This window comes from Leuresthes tenuis, unplaced genomic scaffold, assembly GCF_036924035.1.
Source record: "Leuresthes tenuis unplaced genomic scaffold, fLeuTen1.0.hap1 SCAF_18, whole genome shotgun sequence".
In the NCBI taxonomy this organism is placed as follows: Eukaryota; Metazoa; Chordata; class Actinopteri; order Atheriniformes; family Atherinopsidae; genus Leuresthes; species Leuresthes tenuis.
Window position 1 is genome coordinate 8,007,814 of NW_027325372.1, and position 18,262 is coordinate 8,026,075.

General features: G+C 40.7%; 1 protein-coding gene across 2 annotated transcripts in view; it reads left to right on the forward strand.

The window, feature by feature from the left end:
* The window catches only part of LOC140274616 (regulating synaptic membrane exocytosis protein 2-like), a 42,147-nt gene that overhangs the window by 9,240 nt on the left and 14,645 nt on the right, over positions 1–18,262 (forward strand). Inside the window, exons 4-18 of one of the 2 annotated variants that reach the window (XM_072369967.1) lie at positions 736–916; positions 1,313–1,547; positions 1,631–1,912; positions 5,578–5,642; positions 5,893–6,012; positions 6,088–6,187; positions 7,307–7,430; positions 7,588–7,634; positions 7,799–7,887; positions 9,001–9,131; positions 10,070–10,241; positions 10,391–10,550; positions 10,749–10,772; positions 13,360–13,428; positions 15,618–15,753. In XM_072369967.1, coding sequence (XP_072226068.1) covers positions 736–916; positions 1,313–1,547; positions 1,631–1,912; positions 5,578–5,642; positions 5,893–6,012; positions 6,088–6,187; positions 7,307–7,430; positions 7,588–7,634; positions 7,799–7,887; positions 9,001–9,131; positions 10,070–10,241; positions 10,391–10,550; positions 10,749–10,772; positions 13,360–13,428; positions 15,618–15,753 — 1,935 coding nt within the window. The remainder of the gene's footprint in view (positions 1–735; positions 917–1,312; positions 1,548–1,630; positions 1,913–5,577; positions 5,643–5,892; positions 6,013–6,087; positions 6,188–7,306; positions 7,431–7,587; positions 7,635–7,798; positions 7,888–9,000; positions 9,132–10,069; positions 10,242–10,390; positions 10,551–10,748; positions 10,773–13,359; positions 13,429–15,617; positions 15,754–18,262) is intronic. The other variant, XM_072369966.1, reaches the window with a different exon arrangement.

The following is an 18,262-nucleotide window of genomic DNA, read 5'->3' on the forward strand; positions in this document are numbered from 1 at the left end:
CCATGAATAAGACCTTTAGCTGCAATAACTTGAGGTAATTATTTTCTGTATTTAGGTTATGAAGTTTAACATTTAACATGCTAACTGAGGCCTGTAGACTCTTGGTTTTTAGCACTTTCTCTGATCATTGCACGGTCTGACCTTGGGTTGAAGTTCCTGGGACGTCCACTCCTGGGAACTATTTTGAATGTTTTCCACTTCTCTCTGTAGAATGACGGACTCATAATTGTTTTGAATTGGCCTCATAACCCTTCCCAGATTGATGGGCAGCAACAATTGCTTCTCTAAGATCATTGCTGATGTCTTTCTTCCTTGTTCTTGTGTTAACACACACCTGAATGCTCAGAACCAGAAAACTGACAAAGCTTCTGCTTTTATAGAGGCGCTCACACTTTCTGATGATCAAGTAATCAAATGCATTTGATCAACAGCACCAGGCTACTACTTACTCTCTAAATTCCGATGGAAGTAGTAAGTTTTTTAGACACTTTTTCTACATATCCTTTGATATCTGCTGTTAATAAGCTGTTAAGAAAATGAAGAGTCCATGTCATTTGAGCTCCAGATATTAGAATTATCATTTTCTATTAGTAGTTGTATTATTAAGGAGAGGAAGCTCACAGGCTCAGCAGGTTCTTATAGCGCAAACTTTGTGTGGAACCATGACAGTTTATATCATCTAACAGGTTCCTCCGTGCCCTCTTCTCTGATTGGTCCTTCCTGTGTGTTTGACAGATGGCGAAGCCCCTCCGGGTCGTATTATGATGGTGGAGGAGGCAGAATGCCTCGCTCGCCCTCTGACCATGGTCTGGAACGTCGCACTCGCTCGCCGCACAGCTACCATGGTAATGGAGAGGAGGAGCTGCGGGCCCGAAGACGACCAATCAGGGACGGGAGAGGCCGCTGGCACTCACAGGTGAGTATGTTAGGAAAACGGGTTGTTAAATGATTATGATAACAATTGTAATTATTACCATAATAGTAACAATTTGAAATTTCAAAAATTTTTAAATGCTCAAGAAAATTTTGATATAGACTAAAATTCTGATAATATACACAAAACCAACTAATTTAATGTAACCATTTGTTTTGTCTTCCTATTATTGTGCTTTGCTTTCATGATTTGTCATATAATATATAATTTTTCTTTGACATTTATCAGATGTTGAATATGACACTGCATCATATTGTTGGTGAAGATCTCTTATTAAACTAGGTTCTGTTCTTATTTGAATAATAGCTATTATTAACCATAGTTTAACACTGACAGACAGACTTGGCTGATGTTGAAACTTTCTTCCTTCTGGATCAGGACCACCCCTTGGACCAGGTGATGGTCGACCGTGAGCTGCGACGGCGGCAGGAGGAGGAGTTTCAGGCTCGTTACCGTAGCGACCCTAACCTGGCTCGTTACCCGGTGAAGCCACAGCCAAGTGAGGAAGCCATGAGGATGTTAGCTCAGGTCGGCAGGGTACGCCACCAGCGCCGCCACAGTGACGTTTCCTTGGCAACTGCCGAGCCTGAGCACCTGATCCTCAGGCATACAGGTAGGAAAAAAACAGCTGACCCCCTGCTAGTGCCTTCTTCGTGTTGTGAGAGCGCTCACCCTAGCTTGTTGATTCCCTCTCAGGTATTAGGCAGAACAGGCCTCAGGGATTGGCTGGACCTGGAGGTCAGAGGTCGTTCTCTATAGACAGGGGAGCCAATCACAGCAGCCCCACATCTCCCCGCCGCAGCCCATTGCCACAGCAACACCTGGACCCGAACTCTCCCCTTAAGAGGAAGCCTGTCAGTGACGGAATGACACACAGGGGGCGGATGATGGGGAAGATGCATGTGATTGGTAGCTTCAGCAGTTCGGAGGAGGAGCTAGCGACCACACCCGACTACACCAGCTGTGATGAGCCTGACAGTGAGTGGCTCCATGCAAACTAGTAGTTTCATTAGGGTTGATGGCTTTATGATAACAGCTGTTTGAGGTAGTGGCTACAGATGAATACACCAAAAATGTATACATAAAGGAATTGTTGGACAGAACTGTCTCTATTCCTTTTATAAAAAAGGATGTTTATCCCAGTCTAAAGAAAATTAGTCACTCAAGTAACATCTTTAAAGGATATGTAGGTCAACTGGTGGTAAAGGAAGGGGAATATGCTTCAAAGATCTAAAACAGTAGTCAAATGGCCATGATGATGCTGACAGTGACAATAAAATACAAAGCAAAAGTTACTTTGACTAGACTTAATCATTAAGTTTCTCATTTCAGCATTGTAATTAAAATAAAATCCAAGCAGGTCGGTTAATCCATAATGGAGATAATTAACCGTAAGTCTTATTTTGATTAAAAGTCTTAAAAATAAATGTTTGTTTATTTTTTTAATTTTCATTTACTGGATGTGTTATTACATATAAAAGGCTTGGATAACAATTGAAACAGAATGAATGAAGATGATAAAGCTACAGTATAGAGGTGATTACTGGCAGGATATGTTGGTGTAGCTTTCAGTCAGCCAGGTCATGGTAATCCTAACTGGGAGAATAAGGGACACAGGACTTATTTTCTTAGTTCTTGAAGACGTTGCACCTTCAATCCAAAAGACTTCTTTTTAGAACTTTATTTTGGAGCTGAAGAAGCCTGTCGGATAAGGAGCAAAACGTCTGCAAGAACCAAGAAAAAGAGGTCCAGCGTAACTCTTTCACGCTCTTAAGATAACTGGCAAGACACTAAAGATATGTACGTATTAGACTCTAGAAGATGAATCATGTTGAAATTACTGGGAATAAACAACATGCTTTTATGGAAACTTTTGTGTAGATTCCAACATAACAGTTGGCATGAACGTCTTTATTGGACACCAGTACATCTGTTCTGTTCTCCTGCCCGTTAGCGGAGATGTACAGAAAGTATTTTGCCTTGTTCGGGCTTTGTTGCTGGTTCATGTGACCCTAAATCTGATATCATGAGTTTTCAGGCTTTAAGTTGAGTGACGAAACAAGGTGGAGACAGTTGAGTGTTCTCTGTCTCTCACTTAAATTAGCTCAGTGTGATAATCTTCTTACAGCTGAATCTGGCTTCACCTCCAACCAGCTTCACCTGCACTTCCTCAGCCTCGCACCAGAGGGTCCTACCGAGAACGCTGACAGCAGGGCTCAGTGTGACCTATGACCTATGATGGTGGAACTTAACCCGTATACTGGAAATAGCTTCCTTAATTCTGTTCATTGTTCCATTGCTCTGATTATTTTTGGTTGGGGTTTTAGGCTTTTTTAAGTCTTACCAAGGGTATGTCACAGTTCAGGAATGTTTCAGGAGGTTTCTCATTTGAAGGAGTACGTTCTTTGTACATTTGCATGTGTTCCACTGTTGTTATCAGGGATTGTTAGTTGGTTTCCCATCCAGTTCCACCACTGTACCAAATGTTTCAGAAAGTGGTCTGTATAGTTCTTTAAGGATCAGATCTTCTCTTAGGGGTACTTTTGATGTTGCTCTTACAGTGTCCTGTAGGATGCTGTTGCTTTTTTTATAAGGCTCTGTTTGTGTTTTCTTTATTGTTTCTCTCTGTGGCTGTGATGGTCCATGCTCTACGTGGGTTTGGGAGTGGTGTATATTAGTTTCTTTCTGTTCTACAAGCTCAGCTTGTAACTGCTCCAATACTCTAAGTCCCTCTTTCTGTCATAAGGTTCGATGCAGGTTCTGTCTGTTCCACAGAGTACCGCTGCTCCTCATAGTTCTACAGATCTTTTTAATGTTCAGCTGGTTCTGCTTCAGTCCTATGAATTTCTCTTGAGGTTCCATTAATCTCAACTCCTTTTCTCTTCATGAAGTTGTTGTAATGCTTTTAGGATTCCTTTGATATTGGAGGGTGCTGTACCTGTTCTGTTGGACTTCTTTCTATTCGGGTTCTTGAGATGTTCCAGTGAGGTCCACTCTGTTTCTTTGCTCTCGAGGGATTCGTCACCTGTCTGTTGGGTTCTGATGTGTTATGTTGTGCTCTTATGATTGTCTGAAGTGTTGCAGTTGCAGCAGATTGATTCTCAAGAAATCAGGCGTCATGCTGACGGGTTAATCTGCTGCGACTGTGTCATTGGGCAGAAGTCACCTGGTCAGAGATTATGAGCTTTGATTGGCTCTGGAGGCTCATGGCTCCTCCCATCAGGTTCAGAGGTGACAGAGCAGCTCAGAGTCTCCGATGCTGCCATCCTGAAAACACCGAAAGATGAATGACAAGAACATTTAATAAACCTCACTGGTCCATGCCTGGAAAACCTCAAAGAGCTCTGGAGGATCCTGGAGAACCTGTCGGATACTCAAATCCTGATTAAGGCAGAACACCTGGACTGAGCTGTTCTGGTGCTGCTTGGCCACAGAATCACCGTCTCTGCTGTTGTTCAATTGGATTAAAAGGAAAGAGTTTGGATTATCAGGAGTCAGTGCAAAGACACAAGAATAGAAACACACAGTGGAGGAAGCAACACGACTGTGGACTGCCAGCCAACAATATGTGACCCTACTCATGTAGATGGCTGGTTAGCAGGTAGACAAGAAACCCTGCTGATCTGGAGTTTTGGTGACTTCCTGGAGGCATTGGATTTCTCTGTGATCTGCTGGACTTTTTAAATCTCTGCTCTGGTAGAAAGTTGGTGAAAGGGAGTGGGGTCAATGCTGCGATGTTGCCCCCAACTCGCCGGTGTCCAGCTTTACTGTCAGATCAATCAGATCACTGCTAGTCTTCTAAACTGAGGATAACAAACGGCAGGATAAAAACAGACCAACATTATTAATGCTACGATGCTAACATGCTAACACTGGCAGAAAGATGGACTCAGTTAATCTTGTTACAGAGGTATGAACTGCTCTGCAGCCTGCAGGCAGAGCTCGGGGCAAACCAAAATCTCAGAACCAGTGAGGAGGAGGACAGAGGAGCTTCAGGTTCCCCTCCTCCCCTTCATCTCTTCATCCTCTGCTGAAGCCTCCTCCTCTTTCATGGCGTCCACATAGATCTGTGAGTACAGCGGAGAGTTTAAAGCTGCTCACTGGCAACAAGCTGATAGTAATGATAGGTTTGAGAGACCTCTTTGTTAAACTTTAGGTTAAGACCCTGTCTGAATGCATTTTAATGTCCCAATGCTCATTTATATGGACTTCCTGGAACTCAGAGTTCTCAGATTGGTTGGAGGTTTGACAGATAACTTCAAGAGCAAACTGAAGGCCATGTACAGAGTAGTTTTGTATTATTAACAGTCAGAAAAGGGTTCCTGTGTGAGCTGGTTCTTTTCAGTCTGAAATTAAAGATCAATTTATTCATCCAGTTTATCCTCTTAAGTTTTAAAGTAGTTTTATGGAGCAGAAAGTTCACATGGTTCTTTGTGGACGTAATGAATTGTGGATTAGGAAAAGCAGCGAAACTCGTCTGGATTCATCTTGAACTACTACTGTTTGTTTATTTTGAACTCTGATCACTCATCTAGATCTCTGATTTACATTAAAATCTAAGAACACTAATGATAATTTCTTTAAAATTTGAAACTGAGTTTTTTCTCCTTAATTGTAATATTTGACCTTTTTTTGGTTGCTAGGAGACATGGAGAGCCAGTGGTGGGATCATGGTTCCTGGCACGGCGAGCCTGGGCCCATGTCTATGGTAGGTCTAATCACTCCATTAGTCCTACCATATAGCTCCGCCCTCACCTGTCTGCTCACCCTCCATAGTGACCAGTATTATCATCAAATGTTTATCAGTTTAATCTTTGTAAATTAAGAAAAACTTTATTTCTTCTTATTAAATCAGTCAAACCAGCCAGATTTCTGCTCTTGCAAATACACAAAAACAGTCTTAACGGTCATTGCTTGTGGCTGAATTGACCACCTGATGTAATCATTGCATACATTAGCAGCCGGTCACCTGGCAACCGTCCAAAGATGGAGAGCGCCTGATTGGTCGAATTGTGCTAAACAAAAGAATGAAGGATGGGACGGTTCCTGCGGATACAGGAGCGCTGCTGGGACTCAAGGTGATTCTTCTTCTTCTTTTTTCAGCTCCGATCATGTCCTCTGGGTGAAGTTAAGCTCATGTTGCATGTTTTCAGGTTGTCGGGGGTAAGATGACAGAGTCTGGCCGCCTCTGCGCATTCATCACCAAGGTGAAGCGAGGAAGCCTGGCTGACACTGTAGGACACCTGAGACCAGGTAAACTCATTCACTGACTGTGGCAGGTGAAGGTTAATTGTGGTGTTCATAGATCTGATGTGATACTGCATGTTAATTACAGTTTTATTGTGTATGCCTCCACTGTGTTCTCCTAAATGCTTAAGACAAAATCCCCTGAGAGATATCAAATGTTGGTCTCTACATGGCTGTGACTAATAATAAGAATCTGTGTTCTTCTTTGTAATTGTAATAAATAGATAAATAATATAGAATAGATCAATTAAGAAAAACTTGAAAGCTATATGCTTTTATCAGAAGTTTGTATGACATTTGTTAGAAGAAAAACCTACAAAAATACCTTATTTTTCTGAGATCTGCACTGCAATTATGAAAATATTGGACTTTATAAATGTTTTTGAAATAATTAATTATTGCACTATGATTTAGAGTGCTGAGTCAAACATTAAAAACAGAAAAATGTTTTAATTCACGTTTAATAGTGTAGTTTCTCACAACCGAGTAGATACTGGTGAAGAATCCCCTTTGTGCCTCTGACTGAGGGTTTGTCGTTGTTGCTCCCTGCCGTCTCTCACCATTGAAATAGGGGAGGCTCACAGTAGAATGATGACTCCTTCTCAGCGCCCTGCATAATCAGGAGGGGAGAGAACTGCCAAGAATTGCTGATTCTTGGTGGCGATCTCTCTGATGAAAATGGGGAGGCAAACCACCTCATTCCTATTTGGGCTGGGCAGAAAGAGCTGTGAGAACTCATGTACGATCACAGGGGCTGCTTGAGTGAGTGCAGTCAAACAGGAGGCTCTGTTGTCACTTGTGTTAAATAAATAAATTGACTTACATCATTTTTTTTGCTACAAATGCTCCTTTTTGGTATTTATTTCCCCTGTTCCACTTGTTTCATGATGTCCATGCAGAGTCTGCATGTCACTCATTACCTACAAACTGAAATTTAAAAGAAATATTCCAAGAACATTAAATCTCAATAAATTCTGCTTATATTGACAGAGTTCCCTGTTAGATTAGTCATTGAAAATGAGAACCATGCAAGTTTTTCTTCTGTAATTTGCAGGAAAATAATGTTCTCATTACATATTTGGGTGAATTTGCCCTTTTTTGATTTTTGTGACTTCTGTACGTCAGGTGATCAGGTTCTCGAGTGGAACGGTCGGGTTCTTCAGGGGGCCACTTTTAATGAGGTCTATAACATCATCATGGAATCCAAGGCAGAACCACAGGTGGAGCTGGTGGTGTGCCGACCAATTGGGTAGGTCACAGTCAAACTTTCAGATTTCAATGTTTTGTTTTAGACTAGGTCTTAAAAAGCCTCCAGATGATCCACTTGGACTAATTTTATTTTCCCCCAAACCTTTGTTCGATTAGAATGTCATGTTAACAGATTGTTGTCGATTTACGTTTTTTAGAGATGCCTCAAGAGCAGCAGACAGCACCCATGTCCACATGGATTCCAGTGAGTGTTTCCCAGTAAAACCAGCGCAATACAAAAACTATTATAGAGATGAATAAAACAACCTTTCTATCCGTCTTCACTCTATTCAATTGAAGATTCTCAATGTCCTGAAATAGCAAGGTTCCCACTGAGGCTTTAAGAGAGTCTCCTTGCATTCTGTTCAGGTTCCAGTTCCTTCGAGTCTCAGAAAGTTGGACCATCCATCTCTGTCACATCTCCAATGAGCCCCAATGTTCTGTCCGGACAAGTCTCTGTAAGTTTACCCAGCATGCACTGCATAGCCACACAGTAAGTTAGAAGTGAGCTAACTGCCATTTTTTTTCATGATGGTGTGTGTTTTTTAGACTGTAAACAAGCGTCCTCTGGTCCCCAGAATTCAGGTAAACCGTAGAACAGAGTAGAACGAGATTTATCTGTTCCACATGTCTTCGTTCTGTAGTTTAGTTTTCAGTCGGTTTGGATTCAGATGACTCTAGTGCAGTAATAGCATACAGTAGCATCATGTTGTGTTTGTTTGTGTCACAGTTTTTTTGGATAATTTTTTTAAAATGCTGTTCTCGATAGATCCTCTGTTTTGTTCTATAGGGTTCCATGTTGTGGTTCCTCAGTTCTGCCAAGGTCTTCTGTTGTTACAGGGGGTTCTGCTTCTGTCCTGTAGCACTGTACTTAAGGAGGTTCTTTTGGTTTTTTATTCATGTTTGACATGTTTTGAAGAGAGTTCTGTTGGGTCACGGTTCAGTTCTCAGTGCTTCTGTTTATACAGTTAGTTTTCTTTTGCCATGAGATCTTCCTCCTGTGGCTTTTGTTCACAAAGCTCTGCTGCTCAGCGGGGCCCTCCATTATAATTCTATATTAATGTAATGATCTGTTGAACTTTGGTTGTGATCTTAAAGTTCTGGTCTCTTAAGTTTCCTTGGTTCTGCCTCTGTTAAGTTTGGTTCTATATTTGTTCTATAGACCAGGCTTATTGTAGGGTTCTTTCTGGTTTCCCCATGTTCTCTATGGGTCTTAAGTAATATTTGTTGAAATTTTAAGTTCTTAGATGCTTCAAATGTTCCCAATTATTGAGTTCATGTTGGTTCTGGAAACCTTCTATTTGTTCTATGTGTTTTGTCAAATGAATAGGTTCTTTATGGACCAACTAGTGTTGTCCAGGTTTCAGCTTCTGCCCAGTGGCCTTTTCTATTCTACAGAGTTCTGTTACTGTAAATCCAACAGGATTAAACTTTTACTCTGTTCAGCGCGTGTGTTTGCAGTTCTATGTCCTGCACAGCGATCAGATCACAGTACAACAGGGCATGGTTCCACGATTCTCTGCTGCCGTGTAGGTTTGTAATTCTGCTGTGCTGTGGTGTTTATTTCATAGATAAAGTTGTGGTACGATAAAGTCGGCCATCAGGTGATCGTCACTGTTCTTGGAGCCAAAGAACTTCCTGTTCGAGATGACGGCCGACCCCGTAACCCCTATGTCAAGATCTACTTCCTGCCAGACAGAAGGTAAAGAAAGATAAATGAATCACAATAGTTCACAACAGGTTCCTAGTCTGTGTTTTCTGCTGGTGAATCGATGTGTCTGGTTCTGTTCATAAAAGCTCCAGGTCCTGCTTTGTTGTTTACTTGTGACTGTTCCTTTTATTTATTATAATAATAATAATAACAATAATAAAAAAAATATGGGACCAAAATTGTATAAATCAGGGACAGGTTTTCTTCAGGGCAGTTCTTAGAACACGCTTAAAAGTATATAACAAGTAGAGTGTGTATAAGCCGATGGCGGCCATCAGCTCACAGACACTCTACTCGTGATCCTGAGTTGGATTAAGCGGGTATATAGAATGGATGGATGTCAACATGGACATTAAAAGCTAACGCTTTCTTAAGTGATATGCCTAGATATTTATAAAAAGTGGCTGCCTTAAGGCTGGAACGAATGAAAGTCAAAGTTTTGGTGTTCTTTGAGTTTAGTTTAAGCTTCCTGCAGGAGCGCTCCAGCTTGGTTCAGAGAAGGTATGAATGATTGTGTCATCGGTATATGAATGTGTTTTGGCTTGATTTTGTTCTTGTTCTAAGTCGTTGATAAAAAACGGAAAATAAAATTGAGGCTAAAGTAGATCCCTGTTGATCTCCTGTGGATACCATGATGTATAGTTTTCTGCTGTAACACAGAGTTTCTGAACCAAGGCAGAGCAGTTTTACTGAGGCCAGGTCTTTGTAACAGGAGTTTGTGACCTACAGAGTTGAAAGCTGTAGACAGGTCAACAAATAAAACTGCTGTTTACCATCTAATGACTTGACAATATTATTTGTAACATGCGTAGCTGCTGTAATAGTACTTAGGCCTGATCAAAATAGGCTGAACATATCGTTGTCTGACATGAAATGTTTCAACTGGTCATTTAAAAAGATCTTTGACTATCTCCTTCCTGCGTATTTAGTGATAAGAGTAAACGTAGGACGAAGACGGTGAAGAAGTCGCTGGAACCTCGGTGGAACCAGACCTTCATGTACTCCCCAGTTCACCGACGTGAGTTCAGGGAACGGATGTTGGAGCTAACGCTTTGGGACCAGGCCAGAGTCAGAGAAGAGGAGAGCCAGTTCCTGGGAGAGGTGAGAACACGTGAAGAACTCAAAACGTAGAGCCTTATATGGTTCAGATGCTTCAGTCATTTAAAGGAATCACACACCTTGGAATTTCCAGTGTGCAAATGTCCTCCGTGTGTTCTACGTATGTTTTCAATGCGTTCTCCCTGTGTTAGGTTCTGATAGAGCTGGAGTCTGCACTGCTGGACGATCAGCCTCATTGGTACAAACTACAGCTTCATGACGTTTCCTCTTTGCCGCTGCCCAATGCTTCCCCATATCTACAGAGGAGAGGACTGCAGGCAGAACACACTCAAGCCAGCAGGAGGCTTCAGAGTGAGTTATATACTGATACACTCAAACAACACACACTGATTCTCTGTTATATTCTTGCCTCTGTCGCTGCATCAGTTCTAAAAGTTATTTTGTTTATTTGGTTTGCTTGTTTGTCCTCAGTTCACCATGATTCTGGTTTTTAATGTGTTCTTCTTTTGTTTTTGTTTACCTTGTTTCACTCACCTCATGGTTTTCCAGACAAAGGTCCTTACTATAACTCAGGTAATAACACGTGTGTCTGTGTGTGAGATTGTGGAGATGGCCGCTGACCCTCTTGTGGCTCATGTTAATTCCTATGACTGCCTACGCTGTTCAGATTTTACAGCTTTTTAAATTTTCTCCTTTGACCTGATGATGTCAGAGGGATGTCTTCAGACTACAAATTACGAGGCAGGAACTTTAAATAAAAGACACTTTTCAACTACATCCTGGGAAATGTTAAAGTGAAAGTTCTAGGATTGAAAGTAGGGTGGTTCTGCTGCAGACTACTCAACCATTTTGGTTTTAATCTGTGAGAGATCATAGTGCAATACCAGCTCACCAGTATCTGTCCAGATGATCCTTGACCTGAGTAAAAGCAAGAGGGAGGGCTCTTTCCAGGTGTTTTTAAAGCCTTCCCAGGAATTGCAAAGGACTGTAGCAATGCCTCAACTGTGCACAAAGAGAATATGGAAATCTTTTAAAAATTCTCTTGGGTCTTCAATAAAGTGTCACAGGTCCTTCAGGGGATTCTGGAAATATCTTTGGGAGTTCCATAGATGATTGATGGTACAGTGGTATTTAGGTGCTATAAAAAGTCTCTAGCTGTGGAAAATTTGATCCTGAAGTTACACAGTAGATCTTTGAAGGTTATTGGGGATCTTAAAGGGAATCTAAATAAATTCCATGTGGTGTAGAAGTGCTTTACAGCACATAACTTTAAGGGGCTCTTCCTGCTTTAGAATGAACCATATACATATACCTACATTTCTTGAGAGCATCTAGATGGTATTTAACAGTAATTTACCAGTTCTTGAAAATATTCTATGAATGAAATGAAATTAGAAAATACAATATAAATCCCAAAGTGAAATAATGTTGCAGTGTGCAATTTCTTTCCGATTTGTAAGTAATTCATAATCATTTGTCACGAGCAGTTGCTGTTTATGGCTGTTGCTGTTGACAGAATTGACCTCTTGTATCAGTTATTGTTGCAGAGAGGCTGAGGAAGCCTCTGATTGAACACACTTTGTTGTTTAGTCACTGTGGTATGTAGAGGGTGGTCCATTATGTTCAGCATCTTGTGCAATATTCTTCTTTGCACAACCATGTCTAGGGCCTCCAGATCGGTCCCCAGCAAGGAGTCAGCCTTTTTAATCAGTTTGTTAAATTGCTTTGAGTCACTGACTCTGACACAATTGATTGACCAGTTCCCTGTCACCAGCCTCTTGTCCATCACTGATACAACCAACAACTGCAGAGTCATCTGCGTATCTCAGGAAATGACAGGACTCAGGAATGGTGAGAGTACAGTTCCCTGTGGTGCTTCTGTGCTGCTGACCACCTTCTCAGACAGACATCCTTTCAATCTCACAAACTGTGGTCTGTTTGTGAGGTATTCAATAATCTAGGTGGTTGTGGAGGCATCCACCTGAGCTTCTCACATAACATACATAAAGACTGATTTGTATCAAAAGCACTAAAGAAATCAAAGTACATGAACCTTACCATGGTGCCTGCTTTGTCCACATGAGAGTGGGCTCACCGAAGCAGGTAGATGATGGCATCTTGAACACCAACCCCAGGACAATACGCATACTGTAGTGGGTCCTGAAAGGTGTTCACTTGCTTACGGAGGTGAGCCAGGAACAGTCACTTCTGGCCACGACTCAGGCCAAGGTTGAAGAGGTGCTGGAGAATGCCACATAGCTGTTCTGCAAAGGCCTTTCTTGGGGCTCTCACCATCTGGACCAGCAGCCTCGTTCTGATTCAGTCTCTCCAGCTGCTTCTTCACCTGACTGCTTGAGACAGACAGGCTGGAGGGGAACACAGAGGAGGTTTCAGCGTGTTCTGATATTGGGAGAGACGCTGGTGAGGCTGTGCTAAAATCCATGACTGCGGTGGAGGTGTGGCAGGGAAACTGTGGGTACATGGAGGGTGTGTCTGTGTAGCCTGGGGCAGCTGACAAACATGCTAAATGTTGTTCTGAACTGAACCTATTGATAAACCTGCTCAGTTCATTAGCTCTACCCAGACTTCTATCAGTCTGATCCCCCTTCACCTTAAAGCCTGTTATCTAATGCATCTCTTTTTTGGATAAGGCCTCAAGCATTGAACGAAAAGGAAAGGGGGCGAAGAAGGAGGGATTTAAGGGATGCATGTATGTGTGTGTGTGTTTGTATGTATATATGTTTCTATGTATGCATGTTTCTGTTATATTATTTGGATCTTTAAGAGTGTGACACATTTTTAAAGATCATTCAAGTGTTTTCTGTGATCTTAATATCTGTTCTTGGAACATTGTAATGGTTCTGAAAGTGCTTGTTGTGTTTCCAACACTTTTAAATGAGGTCTTTGCATACCTGAAAGGTTTTAGAAGTTAGTTACGTGTCAGTCATCCCTCCAGGCGTCCAGGATCTGTGAGAGCTTTCAGGAAATTTGAAGGGCAAAGTCAAGCAAATTTGTCCCTAAATGTTTGTATGCAAACAAGTTTCTCATCTCCCTGCTCAGTCTGACAGTTTCAGATTTGTTGACCTTCCTGTAGGATTATAGACGAGCAGCTTAGAGGCTTAACGTCCTTCTTCTCTGTGTCTGTACTTTCTCTCTGTAGGATCTCAGAGGATCAGTGACAGTGAGTTTTCAGATTACGACTGTGAAGATGGCATCGGGGTAGTATCAGGTAAACTTGATGTTCAATCGCACATTCATGCATAATATCAGATCAGATATTCAGCTGAATTATGGTATAGCCCTCTTCAAAACAAAAAAGTAAAGTATTCACTTTGAATTTGCACATAATACAATGATGCAAATGTCATTCAAATCTAAATATAAATTTTTTTTAATGTAATTTAATTGTATTATGAAACATGCTCATTTTGAACCCTTTTGATGCAAGAAACATTAAAAAAGGTTTTGTCTGGGACAAGAAAAGAAAAGAGAACCTGATGCTAAAAGTAACCTGGTGAAACAACTCAAAACCAATTAGGTTTGTTGGCAACAGGTCAGTTACCTGTCTAAGTTAAAGGTGGAGATAGATGAATCACTATTTAAATGACTGCTTTTGCAAATAGTTTGAGAATTATGTTTCTAGCTGCAATGTCAAAATTCATGGATCTCTGGTGACAATGCATTAAAAAAGACATTCCATAGTAGAAATAATTTTGTGAACATGAGTTCACAAAATTCTACACATGAGTTCAGAATTCTTCTAAAAAGCTTTTGTCAGTGAACATAGTGTGTTGCTGCATCCAGAAAAGGCAGGTTAAAACATGAAAAACATAGCTGGTTACTCAGGGACCAAGGTCAAGAAAGAAGTGGGAAACTGTCCTGTGGTCCTATGAGTCAGAATTTCAAATAGTTTCTGGAAATCATGGTTGCTGTGTCCTCTGGGTTCAAAGGAACCATCTGGCTTGTTATCAGTGTAAAGGTCAGACGCCAGCATCAGTTAGTGCAGACAGCATGGTACGTCTGTGAAGGAATGATACATACAGATTTTGGAACAACACATGCTGCCATCCACATGTCTTTCTCAGTGAAGGTTTTATGTAGTTCAGCTCTGCAGTAAAACAGTCTTGATGATAAACCTAACTGCCTGCAGTCCAGATCTGTCAGCCACTGAAAACATTTGGTACATTACAGGAAAAAAAAGCAACTAAGGAGGCTTGAATTTCGATCTCAAGCAAGAATGGGGAACAAATTTCTGTGTAAACTTCAGCTGTTGGTCTTCTCGTGTCCCAAACAATTACAGAGCGTTGTCATTTTTTAAAAATAATTTTCAGTTAAAATGTTCTACATTTCTATACACTTTGAGAGTAGGATTCCTTGTTTTCCCTCTTAGTTATTACACAATTCTTCCTCAGAACACTACGACCCTTACAGTTAAGCAGTCCCTGCTTGCACCTGATTATGCTCTGCTGCACCTGAAATGTCCTGTGCTCCAGTTCGAGCTCTTTTCTTTTCATTCAGGTTTATTCTGTGTGCTCGTGAACCTTCTGCTCTCTGGCATATGTCTCCTCTTTGAGGATGATTGTTTTTCTTCATGTCATGTCAAAGCAAAAAAAGGAATGGTGTTGATACTATAATATGTTTTGGAGCTGCAGCATAGAAAGCAAACAGAGACTTTTTAAGTGACAGCAGTTTTGAGGATGATCAGTACATTTGTTAGGCCTGAAAACAAATAGTCCTGCACTAAAATTGTGTGCAAGCATATTCATGATACATACATACACTTTTTCTTTTTTGTTTGTTTGAATAATCTCTCTACATATCGACTCCCAACGATATCAAATCTCCTAAAAGCTGTGTTTAGTCAAACATTTTAAGGAGCTCAGAGTTTCACTTAAAGACTTCAATAAATCACAGGGTATGAATCTTGTTCCAGGTCCGTAATGAACTCAGCTGTGTCTTCAAGTTCCATTGTGTAACATTTAGGCGTCTCTATTGGCAGAAATGCTATTTCATATTTAGCCTTTGCCGTCTTTCGTGTAGAGATCCTTGAAAATAGGAATCAGTGTGTTTTTATTGCCTTATAACAAGCTGTTTCTATTTTCACACAACTCAGATAATCCTCGTCCTTTATCATGTAACATTTCGATACAGTAACCTAGATACAATAAACCTAGAGTCTTTGAAAGTGCAAGGATCTCACTTTTTTTTTTTTTTACATAAAAAAGAACTTTGTAACAAGTTTAAAAAGGTGCTATATAGATTTTTTTTAAAAACAACAACAACTTACCGGTACTTAGATTTCAGTGGTGTTCACTGACACACTGTCCTGGGTTATATAACTGGGACTAACTGGCTACTTTGAGAAATAAACTTCTGCCATAGTTGACAATTGAAGTTAATTTCTTTCTCTTTGTGCAGATTACAGACAGAATGGGCGGGACTTCCACAGCTCCACGCTCTCCGTGCCAGAGCAGGTTATAGCTTCAAATCACTGCTCCCGATCCGACTTGGTCAGGATGAGGTCACGGTCACCAAGCCAGCCTCCTCCTCAAAGGTAAGCGGTGTTAATGATAAGATTTAGAGCAGTTAAACTGAGATAAATTGAGATCAGAGCAGATGAGATGATATGAATAGGAAGCTGCAGACATTAGATCATCCAACAAGCGATAAGAATCACAAACATCTGATGAGATCAAGTAAGCCAGAGGAGATGTGAGGTGAGGTCAGACAGATGATGAAAGATGCATCAGGTAAAACATAATCTAATAAAATTAGATAACTTTAATTAGAGATAGATTAATAATCTGAGATAACAAGTGAAAGAAAGTGAGATTAAGAAAGATTTCATCAAATGAGACAACAGTCGATTAGATTTGATAAGGTTCCATGAAATGAGAACATGAGATGAAACCTGATGAGACAAAGTTTAGTGTCAGAGATCTGATGAAATGATGATATGGATGAGATAAAATTAGACAAGAAAATCTTTCTCAAGGCCTAAAGACGAAGGGAGGTGAGAAAATGTTAAACTAGATGAGATGGGTGAGATAAGGAGTAAAGTAAGATCGAATGATGATAAATTCTACTAATTATGACAGATACAATGAGAAGAAATTAGATAACATGAAATCAAACTGTACAAATGTCAACACATAAATATTAAAGGAAGCAAATAGGAGATGAGATGAGATTATATGAGATTAGGTTAAGTGAACTGAGAGCTGTGTGTGTGTTTTCATGAGGTAAAATGAGATTAATAATTTTACCCCTGAGCTTTCCCTTTTCCCGACACGCTTCATTTTCCTGAAAGGCCTCACCTTCGTTTTAAAAAAATTCTGACCTTTTCTCTCTTTTTTTTTTTTGTTTTGTCACCCCTAAAATCTTGTGACCTCTGGTTGGTAGCGGTCAGCCTCTGTACCCGTTGTATCGGGAGGATGCTGTGCGGCTGCTACGAGGCTCCAAATTGAGCCGAGCATTCTCTGACGCCAGTCAGTACAGCAGCCTGGAAAGGTAACCATAGCAACGTACATGACCTGGGTCATCTGGACAGCTCCTAGTCAGCATCCAGTCTACAGCTTGTTGATTTAAAAAAAAAAACATTAGACAGAGGATTATTTCTATGAGTAAATCAATCAAGAAGTAATTGGTAAGCTTCCTGTCAGGCCACCAGAAGATGGGTCAGGGTCAGATAAAGCTTGCCTCTCTGCTGTAGCTGAACCAATTAAACAGTACAATGAAAAGCTACATTAGCAGGTCTTAACCAGGACCCAGGTTTGGACTGGATGGGTACTGGTTTGTAGAGCAGATAAAAGTGAAAGCTTTAGCTGTAAATGACTCTAAAGTAATGTCAGTATCTCTGTTTTGCTATAATTTGATGTAGTACTGGATAGTCTTTGCTGCAGTGCCGGTTTGATCACTGGAGGTTGTTCTGGTTTTGTTCTTGTTATATTCCTGGATGCACCACTTGACCATAGTGCCGATTTCGGTCTTTATAGTTTGGAGTTTAGCACTGGTTGTAATTCTACAACCCCAATTCCAAAAAAAGTTGGTGAATTGTGGAAAATGTTAACAAAAAGTGAATCAAATGACTTGCAAATCTAATAAACCAATAGTTTATTCATAACAAGACATAGTACACTTATCAAATGTTGAAAGAGAAACATCATACTATGTCATGAGAAATATTTGCTCATCTTGAATTTGATGGCAGCAACATGTCTCAAAAGAGTTGGGACAGGCCATGTTTACCACTGTTTAGCATCCCTCTTCTTTTAACAACAAACATCTGGGGACTGGGGAGACTAGTTGTTGGACCTTTGGAAGAGTAATGTTGTTCCATTCGTGTCTCATGTAGGATTCTAGCTGCTCAACAGCCTCAGAACCTCTTTGTTGTACTTTGTGTTTGAAGATGCAGTTTGTCTCAGTTGGTGAAAGGCCTGGACTGCAGGCAGGTCAGTCCAACACCTGGACTCTCCAACTATGAAGCCATGTTGTTCAACAGAAGCAGTTTGTGGTTTAGCATTGTCTTGCTGAAATATGCATCACCTTCACTGAAAAAGACATCATCTGGATGGGAGCATATGCTGCTCTAAAGTCTGTATATTCCGCAGTGACAGAGGCTCTCCAGATGTGCAGGTTTCCAGTTCCATAGGCACTAATGCACCCCCATACCATTAGAGATGCAGGATTTTGTACTGATAGCAAGGCAGTGATTTCCTTAATGCATACAGTGATATGCATGACAGAATCATGCCTCTTTTTAATGCTGGCCCACAGATCACAGGCATCTGTACTGATGTTCCTTGTGCTTAGAAATATCTCCATATTATTGGAACCTTTACTTCTTAGAGACTCTACTTCTCTACGATGCTCGTTTTATACCCAGTCATGTTATTGACCTGTTGCCAATTAACCTAATTAGTTCCAACATGTTACTCGAGGTGTCTTTTTTTTCCAGACATGTTGTTGCCATTAAAGTTGAGATGAATTGATATTTATTAGTAATTAATAAAATGTCTATTATGAATAAGATATTGGTTGATGAGATTTTCAAATAATTGCAT